This window comes from Onychomys torridus, chromosome 23, assembly GCF_903995425.1.
Source record: "Onychomys torridus chromosome 23, mOncTor1.1, whole genome shotgun sequence".
Lineage (NCBI taxonomy): Eukaryota > Metazoa > Chordata > Mammalia > Rodentia > Cricetidae > Onychomys > Onychomys torridus.
In genome coordinates this window covers 55,909,554-55,928,810 of record NC_050465.1, presented here as the reverse complement: position 1 = coordinate 55,928,810, position 19,257 = coordinate 55,909,554, and the positions used below count along the sequence as shown (strand labels likewise).

Genomic DNA, 19,257 nt, shown 5'->3' with positions numbered 1-19,257 from the left:
AAAAGCCCAATTCCATCTCTTGGATGGAATACTCTGTGAAATGATTTTACCATATGAAGATAAATTTATATAGAAAAGGGGCCATTGCTCATCTTTTTCATACAAAAGAAAAGAAAAATCAATTCTAATGACCAAGAAGGCAATTCAGCTCTTGGTTTTAAAAGGGGTGGGAAGATAAGACTTTTTACAACCCAAAGTCTATTAGAGTCCTGACATTTACCCAGGTGTTTTCAGTGATTCTGAGAATTGCTGGTATAAAACACACTTCCCTCTTGTGCATCCCATCTGACTACCTGTTTGTGCTGAATCTCTGCTGGGTCTGGGCGCCCTCCCAGCCCCTACAAGAACAGCCCCATTCTACTTCTTAAAAGTCGCCTCGTTTTCCCTTTTCCCCCACTCCTCTATGAGATCATTTTTTAACCAATGACCATCCTGACAGCCATTCCTGCTCCAACCAACCTGAAGTTCACTCAGGTGACACCCACCAGCTTCACTGCCCAGTGGACAGCACCCAACGTGCAGCTCACTGGCTATCGAGTACGGGTTACCCCGAAGGAGAAGACGGGGCCAATGAAGGAAATCAACCTCTCTCCAGACAGCTCATCTGTGGTTATATCCGGGCTCATGGTAAGAAGTGAACTTACATCCCAGGAATAAGGAAGTAGGTCATTTCATAGCCTTTATCAGAGAATAGAAGTGTAATCTCATAATAAGTAGAACATTCTTTCCTTCTATTTCCATCAAATAATTTTATTATATAAATGTGTGCAATAGAATTCTTTTATGTTGAGCCAAGATTTTCTAGAAGACTGTTGGATTAGAATGGTATAAATAGCATTGAATTTTGTGTAATTCTGCGGCAGATATTAATAAGTATTTTGCTTTTTTTTTTTTTTTTTTAAAAAAAAGGTTGTACTCTGTAGGGATCTATTTATATATCCACTGGCTGAATTTATGGCTTTCATGAGTGGCGTTTCCTTGGCAGGAAGCATTCTTCAGTTAGTGCCAACCTAACCTGACACTACCCTCATTAAAACATTTAAAAATCAGCTGAGTATGTTAGCACATGCCTTGAATCTCAGCACTAAGGAGGCAGAGGCAGGTAAATCTCTTGAGTTCTAGGCTAGTCTGACCTACAGGATTGGTTCCAGGACAGCCAGAAATACATAGAGAAACCTTGTCTCAAACAAACAAATGAACAAAACACCATTTCTTTCTAGACATGCAGCAAAATATCCAGCATCCTAAGGGGTTGATGGACATCTTCACACAAGACCAGTTCCAGGGAAAGCAGAAGAGAGATCAGAGACAGAATAGGAACTTTCTCTTGCCTCTTTGTGATCAGAAAAACAAACAAATAATATAGGTGTGATTTATATCTGTCAGCTACCTCCAGTGACCCACTTGTCTCTTGATGCATGAGGAATGTAGATTCACAGTTATACTTGGTAGACTACGCTGGCCTCGAATCCACAGAGACCCATTAAATCATATACCATCATACCTTGATATGCCTGGCACTTTATATGGATGCTGGGGATAGGAACTCTGGTTCCTATATAGGAAAAAGAAAAAAAAAAAGGGCTAATATTGATTTTCTTTTCTTATTCTTTTTTATTACCACTTTAGTATTAATATGTAATTTGTGGATTGCTTGGACTTAACCTCCTGAAAACATTAAAAATTCATCTAATTTAAATCTGTTGTCAATCATAGGTAAAAGTGAAGTTAATCTGAGAATTTGAAGTGTTGTGGGTTTTACAGATTGTCTTTTATACATTTCTCTAATGCTTTAGTAGAACTCTCTAGGCTTTGTGCAATACCCTTGCAAAAGCTTCTCTGGACCTTACTTCTAGGTGGCCACCAAATATGAAGTCAGTGTCTATGCTCTCAAGGACACATTGACAAGCAGACCAGCCCAGGGAGTCATCACAACTCTAGAGAGTAAGTAATCAAATGTTCTAATATGGACAAACCTTCAGTGTAAGTAGAAAGTGAAGGTGGGTAAGTGATCTCTTAGACCATTAATTTAACAATAGAATTTGGAAATTGCTAGAATAGCTGATCTTTTTGATAATCCACTTTGCATGCCATCTAGAAAATGGCCTACTGAAACAAAACAGAATCACTTTACTCTGGTGGGTTAAAACCCGCAGCTGGTTTACACTCTACTTGTGAGGATTTCTTTTCAGTTTGGGGAGGAAGACCTGGCTTCTACTGTAGGAAAGATGGGGCTAAATTAAGTCCATGGTCTAGTTCTCTGTTTTATGCGCATTCTTTCGGCGGTCATGGAACATGTCTGTTTGATCATCTGCAGAATGATGAAGGGAGAAGATGCCTTATAAAAATGACAGAATGCATCTAGCCATACTCATGTTATTACTAATTAACTATGTTAGGATTCCTACCACACATTTTTACGTTAAAGTAAATTAATCATTGTAACACTTGTTTGAAAGATTTCTGGATACTATAGAGTCAGCCCTGGGAGCCACTGGTAGTATTGATAAAGCTTTTCAGTTTCTTCAAAGGAAAGACATGAGAATAAATGTTTTTGTATTAACTAAATACCGTTAACCTTTCTTTGTGAATGCCAGTGGGGGTAACCTACACATTATTAATCGGTGCATTTCCTGTAGTGAATGTATTTGTACAGTGAGGAAGTGTTTTAAACTATCAAAACCTTCCATGTCTGAGCCCAGCATGCATTAATCTCTAGCTATGTTCCTATACAGATGTCAGTCCTCCAAGAAGGGCCCGCGTGACAGACGCTACAGAGACCACCATCACTATCAGCTGGCGGACAAAGACCGAGACAATCACTGGCTTCCAAGTTGATGCTATCCCAGCCAATGGCCAGACCCCAGTTCAGAGGACCATCAGCCCAGACGTTAGAACCTACACCATCACAGGTCAGTGTGCTCAACAGTCTGACTGTGTGCCCCCACAGCATAAACTGGCCAATTAGTTATTCCAAGACCAGTGTTTTATGAGAACAGTTTAAAAATGTGATTGCCATCCCATGATATTTTACTTCCTGACTTTTGTTTGACCTATAAATTTCATCAATTTTTTTTTCCACAAAATGCTCATTATTATTTAAAGGAAATGCCATAGTCACAGGCAGGACTCTGAGGCAGGAGGATATAAGTTTGAGACCAGACAAAGTGAAACTCTATTTTTTTTTAAAGTTAATACAGAAAGCAAAAAGATACAAATTAGTAGTATATGGTTCTTAGCATTAGCATGACTAAATTTTGAAAAGTATAATGAAACTTACAATTACAAACAACACTACATGCCTGGTGGTGGTAGTGGTGGTGGTGTACTCCTTTAATCCCAGCACTTGGGAGGCAGAGACAGATCTCTGTTAGTTCAAGGCCAGCCTGGTCTACAGAGCAAGTTCTAGGACAGCTGGGGATACACAGAGAAACTCTGTCACAAAAAAACCAAAAAAGAAAAAAATACCTAGGAAAACAAACAACCAACAGTATTACATGTTGTTGTTGGTTGTTTTTTGCTTATACTCTTTTGGCTCCTTGCTCTTTACTCTTTGGGGGCCCACTATTTAGGTCCCAAATAAATATACATAGAGACTTATTTTTACTTATAAATACCAGCCTTAGCTTGGCTTATTTCTAGCCAGCTTTTCTTAACTTAGATTATTCCATCTGTCTTTTGCCTCTGGGCTTTTACCCTTCTCTATTTCTGTATATCTTTTCTTTCCTTCTAGGCTGGCTGTATAGCTGGGTGGCTGGGTGGCTGGGTGGCTGGGTGGCTGGCCCCTGGAGTCGTCTTCCTTCTCATCTCATTCCTTCTCTCCTCTAATGTTCTCCTCCTTCTATTTATTCTCTCTGTCTGCCATCCCTGCCTATCCTTTCTCCTTGCTATTGGCCATTCAGCTCTTTATTAGACCAATCAGGTGTTTTAGACAGGCCAAGTAACACAGCTTCACAGTGTTAAATGCAATACATCTTTGCATCATTAAACAAATGTTCCACAGTATGAACAAGTGTAACACATCTTACAATATTCCACAACAACATATAATAAAGGTCGAAGTATAATCAGAGATTAATAATCAGAGTTCAGTATCAGGGACATAAGTGACTATCTTTTTGAAATGGGTTTCTCATTAATAGTGTCCACATCAGGATGCACTTCACTGTAATCTTGTGGACTGCTTCTGTAGCCTACAAAAATTTGGGATGGTAGAGGAGTCAAGGAAATTGTAGGCGAGCATGAGAACTCACCAATAAAAAGGTGTGTCTTTTTAAATTCCAGGTTTACAACCAGGCACTGACTATAAGATCTACCTGTACACTCTGAATGACAATTCCCGGAGCTCCCCTGTGATCATTGATGCCTCCACTGGTAACTACGCTTTCTATTAAGGAAATTTCAACTGATACATAACGTAGTCAACCACGTAAACTTTAGAACTAAGTGGGAAGCTGGGATTCCCATGGGATAGCGCCCAGGGCCCTCCACTTCTCCCTACTTGGTTTGCTCAGGCTGGGCACAAGTGTGAGTACTTTCATGGCTGTTCATGTTCTAAGACATCATTTTGTTTCCTTTCAGCCATCGATGCCCCATCCAACCTGCGCTTCCTGACCACCACACCCAACTCCCTGCTGGTATCATGGCAGGCACCCCGTGCCAGGATTACTGGCTACATTATCAAGTATGAGAAGCCTGGATCCCCACCCAGAGAAGTGGTCCCTCGGCCCCGGCCTGGTGTCACGGAGGCCACCATTACTGGTATTGCTTCCATGCTGCGATTTTTTTTCCCCCTTAATTACAGATACCCCAAATCTAGAATACTTTCCAACTATGTCTTTGCTGTTTCATGAGAATGGGGTGCCTGGAACTCTAGAAGACATTCTTCTCTTTAGGGACAGTGGTGTTCTCAAAAGGTCTGAGCATGTAATTTCAGTGACATCATATGATATAGTTAGATGTATTGCTCTTTGATGTAAGTTCACCTATTTTTTTCATTATTTTTGCCCCCCCATAAGATAAATCATATCTATAGTATCACTTGGATGTTGGAGTCCCTGTAGAACAGATAGCAGGAATCACAGCTTCTTAGCTGCATCTGTGGGGCAAGAAAATGGAATGTGGTATGGGAAGATTTGAGTGAGCTGGATTTTTGCACTGTCATTGAAGGCTGCCAGTGATTAGGCCTAAACAGAAGCCTGAAGTCTGCGATGCTCTCTCCCAGATGTATATTCCACTGGTGGCCTACAGTGTTGTTCGGTTATCTACTATGAATACTGCAGATCAATACTGTCCATACTGAAAGAATACTCCAGGACGGTTACCGTGACACTGCTTTTTCAAGTGTCAGCTGTGATCAGGAGATGGCTCACTGGGTGGGTGGCCTTTGTGTGCAGAGTCTTTGGATATAGCTAGAAGAAAAGCTGGTTTTTTTTTTTGTTGTTGTTGTTGTTTTGTTTTGTTTTTTTGGTTTCGTTTTGTTTTTTTGTGGAGCTGAAGATCAAACCCAGGGCCTTGTGCTTGCTAGGCAAGCACTCTACCACTGAGCTAAACCCCCCAGAAAAGCTGGTTTTACCCTTGAAGACTCCAGAGACAGCTGGGTGAAAGGCTTGCTCCCTACTAGCCTTTGCCTGCTAGACTAGCTGAGTCTGCCAACATAATGAAATGGCTGCGTGTCCCACCAGGTCTGGAGCCAGGAACTGAGTACACCATCTACGTCATTGCCCTGAAGAACAACCAGAAGAGCGAGCCGCTGATTGGAAGAAAAAAGACAGGTAAAGACTCAATAACCCATGGTCGGCTTGCAGGGTAAAGTTCTCCACGTTGTGATATGTTTCTCACGGATTATTTCTTCTAGCAGTATGGCTTATAGATCGTACTCTTTGACAGGGATCACCCAACATCACCGAAGGCTATTTGATTCATTTATTTCTCTACAACCTAAAGCCTTATTCACTTTTCAGAAATTCAAACTAGATAGTTTGAATTGGGGGGGGAACAAAACAAAACTTTCCTCTTTGTCTTGATTTATTCCTTGGTTTCTGAAATTTCAAATCAAATACTTGAGTTGCAAAGGCTTAATTGGAGCAAAGGTGGCTTTCTATGGGGCTCAGCAGTTCAAAGCTTTGTCTGTATGAGAAGTTCATACTAACATTATTTTTTTTCCCCTGTCTGCACTATAAAGAAATCTGTGAGGAAAATCAAGATTTCTTTCTAGAAAGTGGTTTGTGATCTGAGAACCACTGGCTGGCTGGGAGCCTCGATCGGGTTGATGAACAGTTGTTGCCTGGATTGATGGTGATTGTTGCTTCTTCCTTGAGCTTACTGCGCTTTGCTTTTTTTTGGCTCTAACCTCTCTTTGGCTAGATGAGCTTCCCCAGCTGGTTACCCTTCCACACCCCAATCTTCATGGACCAGAGATTTTGGATGTTCCCTCCACAGTTCAAAAGACCCCCTTCATCACCAACCCTGGGTATGACACCGAAAATGGTATTCAGCTTCCTGGCACAACCCACCAACAACCCAGTGTTGGGCAACAAATGATCTTTGAGGAACATGGCTTTAGGCGGACCACACCACCCACCGCGGCCACCCCCGTCAGGCTTAGGCCAAGACCATACTTGCCGAATGTAGATGAGGAGGTCCAAATCGGTCATGTTCCCAGGGGAGACGTAGACTACCACCTCTACCCTCACGTTCCGGGGCTCAATCCAAATGCCTCTACAGGACAAGAAGCTCTCTCTCAAACAACCATCTCTTGGACGCCATTCCAGGAGAGTTCTGAGTACATCATTTCATGTCATCCTGTTGGCACTGATGAGGAGCCCTTACAGGTAACTGATTTTTTCTCTCTTTTTGTAACTTAGTTAATCAGAAACAACCAAAGCTTTCATGTCAGATGTCTACTCTTCCAGGACTCCTTGAAAGATGTCATAACTCTGGGAGTTGTGTATTTTCATATCTCACTGTGGCTCTGGAGGATTAGCAGAGACTCACTGAGTTTGCCCTGGTAGAGAGAATGAAATTATTTTTATTATTCTCATACACTGGAGGCTACTTAGTGAGATGGATAGAAATGAAGGACTTGTCCTTGAAAAGTCACATTATCTATGATGTGTCTAGGAAGATTAGGTGAACCTTTGGGTACCAGCTGTTATGAGAGATTGATTCTCCAAAACTCTATTCTTTAATTTGTCCCATAGGTGCTAGAATCAATTTTTATTGTGTTATTTTTAGAAAGCAACAGAAATTTAAAAATTGACTGTACTGGAGGACATTTGTTTGTTTAGAAACTTCAGTCTAGGGATATTGCCAGTGTTTCCAGAAAATCCAAGTTCTAGTGTGATGGTACCTTGCCTGGCATGTGCCTGTCCATGTTTATGAAGGGGTTTTGCCGTGGAGTTCTAGGGAGCCACAGGACTCAGAGGAGGCTGGTATAGCGGAGGGTTTCTGGTAATTGTGGACCACCTAGGTTAAAACATCTAGCAGAAATGATGGCTCACTTAACATCTCATCCTGACTGGGTGGGAATCCTAGATAACCCACCTCCGCCCAGCTCTCCCTTTGTTCTTTTTTAAATGGGAGGGTTACTAATGGGATAGGGGAGCTCATGCCTGTTTGTCATTGTAACGCTGTGTCTCCCCCGCCTCCCCGACCCCCTGCTTTGGACGTACAGTTCCAAGTTCCTGGGACTTCCACTAGTGCGACTCTGACCGGCCTTACCCGAGGGGTCACCTATAACATCATAGTTGAGGCACTGCAGAACCAGAGGAGACACAAGGTTCGGGAAGAGGTGGTGACCGTGGGCAACACGGGTAAGTACACCACTGTCCTGGCCAGGCTCACGCTTCCCACTGGGTCGCCCTGGAGAAGGCTGTGTCTGTCTTTCCTTGTTATCTCTGAACTTAGGAAAGTTAAGGCTGCACAACAGCTGGGCATTTCCCTTGTGTAACCCTAGGGTCTTCACTAACACGTATGGATGATTGACAGGCCTGGGAGGGTGCTAATATCATTTAGTCCGATACTCTTTGTCCCCTCTAGTTGATAGAGGCAATGGTATCTGGGTACTTTTTACTCTTCTCTTGTCCCTTACTGTGGTCCTCTTCACCGTTTCTAACCCAAACAGAATACCTTCTAGTCCTGCTTGGCAACATTAAGTGATGGATTTTTGTTCCTAATGAAAAATATTACCAACATTGCCCCTTTCTTTCCAAAGAGCTCTCTATTCGAATTTTTATATACTTCTTTGTTTTCTTTTTTTTAGATGTACTTATTTTACTTTTATGTGTATGGGTGTTTTGCCTGCATGTATGTCTATGTGCAACATGCATGCAACACCCACAGAGGCCAGAGGAGGGCGCAGGATCCTCTGGAACTGGAGTTACAGATGGTTGTTAGCCACCATGTGGGTGCTAGAACCTATGCCAGGTCCTCTAGAAAAGCAGCCAGTGCTCTTAACTACTGATCCATCTCTCTAGTCTCTCTATGTGTGTTTTAATACCCTTTAATATATATATTAATTTTATGTTGTATACATGCAAGATCTTAATAAAGATTAAATGGCCATCATACAAACTTAATAAAAATAAATGACCACCATGAAACATCTTAATAAAGGTTAACTAACCACCATGAAACATCTTAATAAAGGTTACATGATCACCATGAAACATCTTAATAAAAGTTAAATGGCCCCCGTGCAACATGTTAATAAATGTTAAGTGATCCCCATGCAACATGTTAATAAAGGTTGAATTATCTCCATGCAACATCTTAATAAAGGTTAAATGGCCCCCATGCAACATCTTAATAAAGGTTGAATGACCCCCATGCAACATCTTAATAAAGGTTGAATGACCTCCATGTAACATATTAATAAAGGTTAAATGGTCACCAGTCAATGTCTTAACAAAGGTTAAATGACCTTAATCATGAAACATCTTAATAAAGGTCAAATGACCTTTGATGCTTCTATGTGTCCCCTGGAAAGTCTTGAAACCACTGTGTGCCATTTGGCTAAGTTGCAGTAGCTGAAGACTGGCCATAGAACATGAGCTAGGGAATAACAGAAACTGTGAATCTCAAGTCTTCCAACACTGTAAGGAACCTTTTCCATGTCGCAGGACTTCTGTGTAGGACCAGTTTCTTGGTTTCAGTCTCCTTCCTCTGAGAGAAGACTGCTACTTCACTCATAAACTAAGCAGTTGCTTGTCTGGCAGTACAGAAGTGGGCAGATAGTTTGTATAACATCCACAGTAATGACTATTTGCCTTTTGTGGTTTCCCTAGTAAAGTGCCACATGAAAGGCCTTTTCAAAAGCACAGGGGTTTTCATGGTTTCCCACATTGTTTTCTTGAAGGTAGGGTGTGTTTCAGACAGAATCTTACTAGACAGTCTGTGCTGGAGTGAAACCGGGCCTGTAGCTCAGGCTCCACAGTACTGGAGTGGAATTCTAGTTCCGGGATATTTTTAAAACAGTGAATCCCTGTTTAAGAGTTTCAGTCTCTTCCTTTGCTTTCCAACTCATTCCGTCAGTGTTCTCACTTACCATGTTCTCTTGGTCCTAAAACATTTTAGATTTTTTTTCCATTCTTCCACGATGAAGGCTTTTGAAATATTAGGCATTTCAAATATTGGTTGCATTTGTTCTTTTGATTTTTATGCAATTAAAAGAAGTATCCGCATGGGCAATTTAGAGTTGTAGTAAGTTAGCTTATTGAACATCTACAGAATAACTTGAGGTGTGCTTTATTTGTGCACATGATACTTATTTATTCATTAGAAATGTGTATTAATGTTTTAACTGTACACAATGTGCACAATGTACATGTTTGGTGGCCATGGGACACAGAACATGCATCAGATCCCTGGAGACTGGGAAGTTAGAGACAGCTTTGAGTCACTGTGTGGGTGACTCAAACCTAAGCCAGGTCCTCAGGAAGAGCAGGCACCTCTCCACCTCCCAAGCCACCTCTCCAGCCCCTACACAGACAATGTTTTTAAAATAATTTTTAATTTTTAAAATTAAAATTTCTAAGACAGAGGGACAGATCTTGGGAGACCCACTGAGAACTTTTTACTTACTCCTAAGTTATCTGCATCATGGTGATTTCTCTTATTTGGAAAATCCAAATTTATCCAGTATTATAGTAACTGTACAAAGCTAGGTTTTCAAAACTATTTTGTAAAAAAAATGCTATAATGTAAAGTGAAGGTTGCATCCTAATGTTACATAAAAATGTCAAGACTTTTTTAGTATAAGCCAAGAATGGTGTCCAACAGTAATGGTTGTTAATTGTTAATGAGTAATTTCTGTATATTGATGAAGAGATGTCTTGGTTTCATGTAGCTTCTACAAGATCCTAAGGAGGTGGAGGTATTTATATTACTTACTATTCTTACGTAATGGACGAGGAAAGCGAGGCAGAGAAATGTTAATTAGCTCAAAGAAATTTGGTGCCTTGGAGAAGCATTACTGCCTACGTTCATAACTAGTTTAAATTGTCTGAAGATCTGTTTAACTTATGTGAAGCAGATTTCCCAGAAAAGATCACATTTTGAAACTGCAGATGGCAATGAAGGGAGATGGGTTTCTTTTACCCTGCTGCGTCAAGTGCCCACGGGCCGTATCAAAGCATCGCTGATGAGAATATCTGTTATTGTTAGTGCTACTGGATTAGGTCATTGTACACAGCACGTATGTTTCTATGTGTGGCCTGCAACCATCAATAAGATGTCTTTTTCCTTTTTCCCCCCCTTCTCCTCCTTTGCTCCATAGTCAGCGAAGGCCTGAACCAACCATCGGATGACTCCTGCTTTGACCCTTACACAGTTTCCCATTACGCCATTGGAGAGGAATGGGAGAGACTGTCTGAATCTGGCTTTAAGCTCACATGCCAGTGCTTGGGCTTTGGCAGTGGCCATTTCAGATGTGATTCGTCTAGTGAGTAGCTTGCTTTGTCCATCGACCCTACTCCTCCATCTCTTCCAGGCTCCTGCATTCGCACTAGTTGGCCACAAAAGCATGTTTGGCAGCTGCAGGCTCTTCCAAACATGATGCAAACAAAGTATACTGTTTGACGCGAAGTAACATTTTGCATCATAGAAGAATGATGGGAAATTTTACTTGACTGTTACTGCATTTCAAGAGTTGTGTGCTAATCCAACTATTCACTAAAATACATTTGTAGCAGCAATACACGTTTTGAAATGTTTAGTTATATCTAACTTGATGAAGTTAAAAACTCACCAAATTCCTTTCAGTCTTTAGTGCTGAGTAAGGACAGAGGAGAACACATTCACACCCACATCTTTCTCAACATAACCAGACACACATATGTATTGTAATACATGCACACATCATACACACACACACACACCCCATCCTAGATATCATAAACATTGCTAGTAATATAAGGGAAAACATCTAGGTAATGCATTTAACTTTTTTGTTTGTTTGTTTTTTGAGACAGGGTTTCTCTGTGTAGTTTTGGTGCCTGTCCTGGATCTCGCTCTGGAGCCCAGGCTGGCCTCGAACTCTCAGAGATCCGCCTGGCTCTGCCTCCCAAGTGCTGGGATTAAAGGAGTGTGCCACCACCCCCCGGTTGCATTTAACTTTTAAGGGTCAAGTTGAGGGCTTGTTGAGATAGGTGATGACAAGCTTGGTGATCCACATTCCATCTCTGGAACCCACATGATGCCAGCTCCCACAAGTTGTCTTTGACCTCTATATATGAACTGTAGGACATGAATTTCCATACATAAACATATACACATACAAACACATGAAAATAAATGTAATAAAACTTTCAAAGTCAACTTTGGCTAGAAAATATTTGATTTTCAAATTTTCAAGAGGTTCGTTTTTTTTTTTTTTTTTTTCCAAATTATTGGTGGAAATGATCCCAAGAATTATCTACTGTGTCTAGAAATTTAGTATTGGAGTATATAACCATTTATTTATTTATTTGTTTTTGGAGGTATAATTATTATGGGCAGTTTTTTTTTAATGTGGTAATCATTACGTCTTAAGTACAAGCTGGTGGACAGATATAGACACCATATTCCATGGAACGACATCGAACGGATCTCTAAAATTTTCTATGCAACATTTTCCTTCACTTTATGTGAAACTGCTAAATCCAGACTGAAAGTATAAAGTCAAGCAGTGGTTTCGGTGTACGTAGACAGTGGACTGTGCACCCTTGAGAGTGGGGGAGAACGTTTGGCATTGACTAGGAGGTTTTTCAGTTCTGAGATGGAACCACATTGAAGTCTGCATATTGTTAATGAGTCAGTACTTGATTGCAAATGTGGAGGCCTATAGTAATTTTACATGTGAGGCTTTGGCTCAGCATTCTTGGCTGGAATGTCATAATACTTTTACTTATAATTTAAGGAAGGCTGAATTATTGATAAGTTGGAAGAAACACTGTATTTTATAAGTGTCTTAAGTGAATTCTGTTTAGAATAAATCTTAGAGATTAAAAGGTCATTTTACGTATGACATTAAGCACAGCTTGTGGTAACTGGCTACATCTTAGAATAGAATTTATCTATTTGAACAAACCTAATTCATTGATTGGTCTTCATTTTGTTTACATTTATTCTCTTTATTTATATGAATCAGGTGGTAGCAGGTAGATCCTAGCTGATTTTAATGTTTAATTAAACTTTTTCATATCTATGATCGCTGCCAACCCCCAAATAGTTTTTTATTCTCCAATTTCATTTAGTTTTCCATGATTGTAAAGTTTAAAAAGCCCAATGAATCAATGATTAGAGCTATGAAATGATTTTGGTAATAGTGTTGTCTTAACACCATCTTGGAAAATACTAAATATTAAATGTTATCATGAACGGTTTACCTTAGGGAATGTGATCTTCGACTTTCCACTCTACAGATTCATGTCATGTCCCAGTGCTCTGCCTGTCACGTGAGTCAAAACACAAGTAACTCTTTGCCTGTGATGTTCCCACCTTACAGAATGGTGCCATGACAATGGTGTGAACTACAAGATTGGAGAGAAGTGGGATCGCCAGGGAGAAAATGGCCAGCGGATGAGCTGCACATGTCTTGGGAATGGAAAGGGAGAATTCAAGTGCGATCCCCGTACGTCATCCTAATGGTTTCTAGACCCCTGGGTACTCTCACCTTCCTAACTGAGCTAAAACACTCATTTACAGGATGGACTGGAGATGATGGGTTTGTCAATATTGTGGTCGGGAAATCAGTAGCATGCGTCAAAAGTGAGTTGTGACTGAATATTACATCCAAGCCCTTTCACGGCTTTGATCATCTGCAGCGAAGTGTTATTAGTAGACTCGGCTTTTAAAACACGATTTCCACCTTCCCATCGGGCCTACTACGCTGAGGCTTTGAAACATCTCTTTCTGATTCTCCTAAGTTGCTGAGATGTGGCCTGTGCCCCTGCAAGTCTATGGCAGGTGCACCAACTTAACCTGCGTGATTGTTCTTGGCCTTACAACTCTTTCTGATTTGTGCCCATGTGCAGATGAAGCAACGTGCTATGATGACGGGAAGACCTACCACGTAGGAGAACAGTGGCAGAAAGAATATCTTGGCGCTATTTGCTCCTGCACGTGTTTCGGGGGCCAGCGGGTAAGACTGGTGTTTTGGTAAAGTACAGAGGAGGCTCCAGCATGGTTTTGCTGTGCGTAGAGGTGCCTTGCCTCTTGTGAAGAGTCCTTAAGATGGGTATATTCCTCCCCACATGCCCTTCTCCTTGATAAAAATGTCAGCACGCCTATGCATGACTACAAGCTGTCCCATTTGTCCTCACCTGAGCTGTAGCACTAAGCCTCCTCCAGCTCTGTGCTGACGGGCTAGCATCTCTGTGGCAGTATTGTTCATATGTTTAATAATACCTTGATCTAAGAAAATGCTGCTTTTTTGTGCCCTTGCTCAACCTAAAAATAGATCGCCTATCGCTCTAATACTGAGCTGAGTAATAATGGACAAACAGGGAACAAGAAGAAGTGGCCCTGGCTCTTAATGACATACTTGGGGACATTAAATTAGCATACCCTGCCAATCCAAGCTGATCACTAATTCTGACTAATACAGCTCTAGATGGGCTGGAATCAGCAAGAAGGCTCCATAGAAAAGAGAACTGTAAACCGCCTGGGGTGTAGGATGCTAACATTAAGTAGGGACGGAAGAAAGCAGAGATGTGATCATCTTCCCTGGCCTAGGAAGAGCTGGTCCAGGTGGGTTCCAGTGAGGCAGTCTTCCCCATGGTATCTTCTGTTAAGAAATTAGATTTGAGTTGGGAGAGAAGTATAGCGGGCTGGGAAGTTCATTACTTAAGCTAGTATCCTCAGCCATTTCTAATATGTGCCCTTTTTCTATATATCAGTTTATATTCCATCTTTTAACAATTAAAATTTCAAAATGACTTATAACTTAAAAGGAATAGACATAGAGCTAGCTGTGATGGCGCACTCCTTTAATCTCAGTACTCAGAGGCAGAGGCAGAGGCAGGGAGATCTCTGTGAGTTCAAGGCCAGTCTGGTCTACAAAGTGATTTCCAGGACAGCTAGGGCTGTTACACAGAGAAACCCTGTCTCAAAAAACAAAGAGAAAGAAAGGAAGGAAGGAAGGAAGGAAGGAAGGAAGGAAGGAAGGAAGGAAGAAAGAAAGAAAAAAGCCTGGGAGCTAGAGAGATGGCTCAGTGGTTAGGAAAGAGCACTTGTTACTCAGGCAGAGGACCTGGACCTGGTTCCTCTACTCACATGGTCCCTAATGACCAATCCCAGGAGAACTAATGCCCTCTTCTGGCTTCCCTGAGCACCAGGGACACATGGTACACATACATCCATGCAGGCAAGCACTTAATGTAAGATAAAAATATATAATAAATCTTTTTAAAAAGAAAAGGAGAGTGAGCAGCAGAAGGAAGAATCCTGTGGATCCCCAGACTCGTTAGGTCCCAGGGCAGCCCGTGGGATTGACCATCTCGTTCAGCCATAATGTGGTGAGTGCTCGCTCTCTCCCACTGACAAACACAGAAACAGATCATAAAACCCTGTCACCAGTCTAACTGAGTGACTTTGTTGGAAGTAGACTTCGATCTTCCTTTATCACTTCTTTATAACTTATGAACACAAAACCCTTTGAATGATGCCTGTCTCTAAATTTCTGAATGAAACATAATGGTAGGGATTGTTCTGGTCTTATACCAAAGTGTAGCACAAATTCTAATTGGTCTTAATAATAAAAACCCGGAGTCAGATTATTGGGGTAAATGCTGAAAGATCAGAGAAGTAAAGGGGCCACCAGCCACTAGAGAGACTTCTTACCGAAAGACCAAAAGTCTGAGCTCCAGTCTCCTCCGGCCGTATATTCTTCTCTCCGCCCAGCCACATCATTTCCTATCTCCTCCTCCATAGTGCTGGGATTAAAGGCATATGCCTCCCAAGTACTGGGATCAAAGGCATGAGCTTCTGGCTCTTTCTCTTTTACTGGATCAATCTCGTGTAGCCCAGGGTGGCCTTGAACTCCTGATCTTCCTGCTTCCTCCTCTCAAGTGCTGGTATTAAAAGTGTGTGCCACCACCGTCTGGCCTCTGTGGTTAACTAGTCGCTAGCTAGGCACTCTTATCTCCAGGAAAGCTTTATTTCTTAGAGCACAAGCAAAATATCACCACACCAAAGCACCTTTATTGATTCTGCAAGTGGGTATTGTGGGAAATAGGCTCTTTTGGATTTTTTTTCAAGACAGGGTTTCTCTGTAGTTTTGGTGCCTGTCCTGGATCTTACTCTGTAGACCAGGTTGGCCTCAAACTCAGAGATCTGCCTGCCTCTGCCTCCCAAGTGCTGGGATTAAAGGCTTGTGCCACCACCGTCTGGCTGGGAAATAGGCTCTTAAATGGAGAAATATGTCAAAAATACTTAAACGATTGTATAAGCAAATGATTGTAGTATTTGTTGATTTTTGAGGCAGGGTCTCTGTTACATAACCCGGGCTATCCTGGAACTTACTATATAGACCAGGCTGGCCTTGACTCCCAGCAGTCTGCCTGCCTTTGCCTTCTAAGTGATGGAATTAAAGACGTGGGCCACCATTTTCATCTGGCCTTATCTCTTAAGTTTTTGAATTATAAAAGGAAAGTCTCATTCAAGTTTGGCAAAAGATGGCCACCAAACTGAAGGACCCCCCACCCGACCCCCCCACCCCTGTCTGTGAGCTTCACCCCATCAGCTCGTTTCTCCTCCCCCCAGCTCAAGAACAATGACAAAGTGTTTCCCTTTGCAGCAAAACTCAGGAAGAAGCACAGGCCTGTTGTGGGATCCTCTTGTATCCCATCCTATCACTGGCCAGGGCTGAGGCGGTAATGCCATAGGCTGGGGAGGTAATGCTATAGGCTGGGGATGTTTTTGAAGGGACCAGAAAGAGAAGGTTGCCAGTTACCCAGTTCTTCCTGAGGCCCACTGTGTCCTTTCTGGCTTCTTCTAAGTCCTTCCTCTCCTCCGGCTCAGTTTCCTTCACTGGAAAGTGATAGCTTGTTCACATGCTCCAAGTCACTGTTCGGAGCCATGGAGGGCTGTGAGAAATCCTCCACCAAGAGTTGAAAGCCTACTGAGGAGGAAGGTGGGAGTGAGATGAGCAGAGAACAGGAAAAGAATCCAGGACATTTCAGAAGAAAGAAAAGCATATGTGGACAGATATATAAGCATAAGACGTGGTAATAAGCCATGAAGGCATCATTGGAGCTTCCTGTTTGATTAACCGCTTATATTTCCAGTGCATAAGAGCTGAAGTTTTTTTAACTCGAGCACTAAATTATGTCCTCAGGTTATCACAAACCCCATTTAACTCATGTCTCTCTTCTCAGGGCTGGCGCTGTGACAACTGCCGCCGACCTGGGGCTGAGCCTGGTCCCGATGGCTCCACTGGCCACACCTACAACCAGTATACTCAGAGATACCATCAGAGAACAAACACAGTAAGTGCATGTACCACCACTCCCCCAGCGCCTCTTCCTGAATTTGGTTAGGTACATAATAAGGAGTCTGTGTATAGATGCTTTTCTTTTGAGTGAACCAAACGATTTTTATTTGGAGAGAAGCTGGGGAGATAACTCAGTGCTGAAGACCCCAGTTCAATCCCCAGAAACCATGTAAAAAAGCTGGGTGCTGTGGCAAGTATTTATAATCTCTTCATTGAGGATGCAGAAATAGGGGGTACCTGGGGCCAGCCAGCCTAGCCTAATCAGTGAGCTTCAGGCTCATGAGATCCTGTCTCAAAAATCAAAGGTAGATAGCATCTGCATGTCACCCAAAGGTTAACTGGCCCCTTACATACATACATACATACATACATACATACATACATACATACATACATACACACACACACCCAGATGGACACACACATACACAGTCTGATGAATGACTTACATAGAATTCTGTACCTTAGAACAGAATTCTAACTCATTATAAATTACTAAATTCCTGGGCATTGTCTATTGCTCAGTGCCTTGTTAGTCTTTTGAAACAAATCTCCCCTCCACACTTCAGAGTATTGCTACTAATGTTTTTCTTCTATTGTTACAGAATGTTAATTGCCCGATTGAGTGCTTCATGCCATTAGATGTGCAGGCTGACAGAGACGACTCCAGAGAGTAATGTTTTCAACCAGGAAGAACAAGTGTCTCTCTGCGGAGGTCAATCCACACCAGAGTGATGTTAGCGGACCCTCCATCTTTGAGCATTCATTTCTCCCTTAAGCCTTTTGTTCTGGAGTCAAGTTCTCAGCTTCAGCTCAACTCACAGCTTGTCCAAGCACCATCCTGGGGAATGTTTTGAGACTTCTCTTTTAAATGGTGGCGGTTGGTTACCTTGTTCTGCTCCTGAGTATTCGGTACTACCCAGTATTGTTTAAGAGCATCAAAGATCCTTGTGATTTGGTCTGGGATCCATAGGGGGAAACACAGGTAGCCAACCAAGATGAAAAATATCTTAGTATCCAAAATCTTGAGTCGGCAAGTTCCCCAGACACTTACTTCTGCTTTCTATAACCATGTGGCCTGCAGCACTGTCAGGAGGCATGTCCTTCCTGTGGCCGTGTGTTCAAACACCTCACAGTACTCACTCTGTCCCAACAATTCTAATTGCCTAGAAATATCCTTCTCTTACCTGTTATTTATCAATTTTTCCCAGTATTTTTATACGGAAAAAATTGTATTGAAGACAGTATGCAGTTGATGAGAAGAATGCAGTATAATTCTGGTTGGTGATTATTTTTATACTGTACATGCCAACGCTTTACTACTGTGGAAAAACAAGTGTTTTAATAAAAAGATTTACATTCCATGATGTGAAGGTCACTTTCTTTTTTAACATAAGGTGTTAGGGGAGAAAAATCACAATCTTCATGGATGTCTTTTTCTTTTCAGTTCAACAAACATTTGAAAAGCCACAATGTGCTCAGCTGGGGTGACTTCTGTATGTGAACCTCTGCCTGGCCCTACAGAAGCATAGGTTTAGATTTTGTCATTTGTGTCCTTGGCTGTGGTTCTGCCTTAACAGATTTAAGTGGATTCAAGTATTTGTTATCCTTGCTAGCTAGTATTTTAGAAGTATAACTGAAGTAACTTTCAGTTTTTCTTAAGATTTGTTTTCATTTTGTGTGTGTGTGTGTGTGTGTGTGTATACATACATGTATGTGCAGGTGCCCATGGAGATCAGGAGTCCCAAAGGGGATGCTTGGGTCCCTTGGAGCTAGATACAGGCTAGTGTGAGGCTCTGGGATTTGAACTCATGACAGAGCTATGGGTGCTCTGATCTCCCCAAGCCCTGTCATTGACCTTTGCTTCTTCATTGAATAAACAACCATTCAAGTAGATCATTTGCAAGGGAAAGAGGATGGCTGAGCTGTTACAATTACTTGAATGGCATAGTATGGGGATTTTCTCCCTAGGAAACCCCACGCTATGATCTCAATCTAGCCTTTGATTCAGGCCACCTGCCACTTTGAGTGTGAGTTGATGAACTGCCAGCTCATAGTTTGCCTACACTTGATCTGCAGAAGTCATTTCCTTTTCAATTTCACCTTGGAAAAACATCATTTAGGGGTTTTTTAATCTGTATATTGAGAATGGGGTATAAGGTATGGGGCATGTGCCTCAATGGCAGAGCTCTTCCCTAGAATGTGGGAGGCTTTAGGTTCACTACCTAACACCTTACATCCTCCTCACCTCCCAAATCTGACATTTGGTATAGGAAGTAGTAGCA

The 19,257-nt window shown here is 41.8% G+C and overlaps 1 protein-coding gene across 12 annotated transcripts in view; it reads left to right on the top strand.

Moving 5' to 3' along the window:
• Fn1 (fibronectin 1) overlaps positions 1–18,339 on the top strand; it is a 71,996-nt gene extending 53,657 nt beyond the window's left edge. For 4 of the 12 annotated variants that reach the window (XM_036173053.1, XM_036173052.1, XM_036173051.1 and 1 more), the window contains 13 exons: positions 440–627; positions 1,857–1,944; positions 2,736–2,912; positions 4,285–4,374; positions 4,582–4,761; positions 5,685–5,774; positions 6,727–6,833; positions 7,676–7,814; positions 10,778–10,942; positions 12,986–13,111; positions 13,515–13,621; positions 16,857–16,967; positions 17,578–18,339. In XM_036173053.1, the coding sequence (XP_036028946.1) occupies positions 440–627; positions 1,857–1,944; positions 2,736–2,912; positions 4,285–4,374; positions 4,582–4,761; positions 5,685–5,774; positions 6,727–6,833; positions 7,676–7,814; positions 10,778–10,942; positions 12,986–13,111; positions 13,515–13,621; positions 16,857–16,967; positions 17,578–17,649 (1,640 nt within the window). In that variant the 3' untranslated portion in view covers positions 17,650–18,339. Of the gene's footprint in view, positions 1–439; positions 628–1,856; positions 1,945–2,735; positions 2,913–4,284; positions 4,375–4,581; positions 4,762–5,684; positions 5,775–6,366; positions 6,834–7,675; positions 7,815–10,777; positions 10,943–12,985; positions 13,112–13,514; positions 13,622–16,856; positions 16,968–17,577 lie in introns of all 12 variants that reach the window. The other 8 variants (XM_036173050.1, XM_036173046.1, XM_036173045.1 and 5 more) reach the window with 2 other exon arrangements.
• The last annotated feature ends 918 nt before the right edge of the window (positions 18,340–19,257 follow it).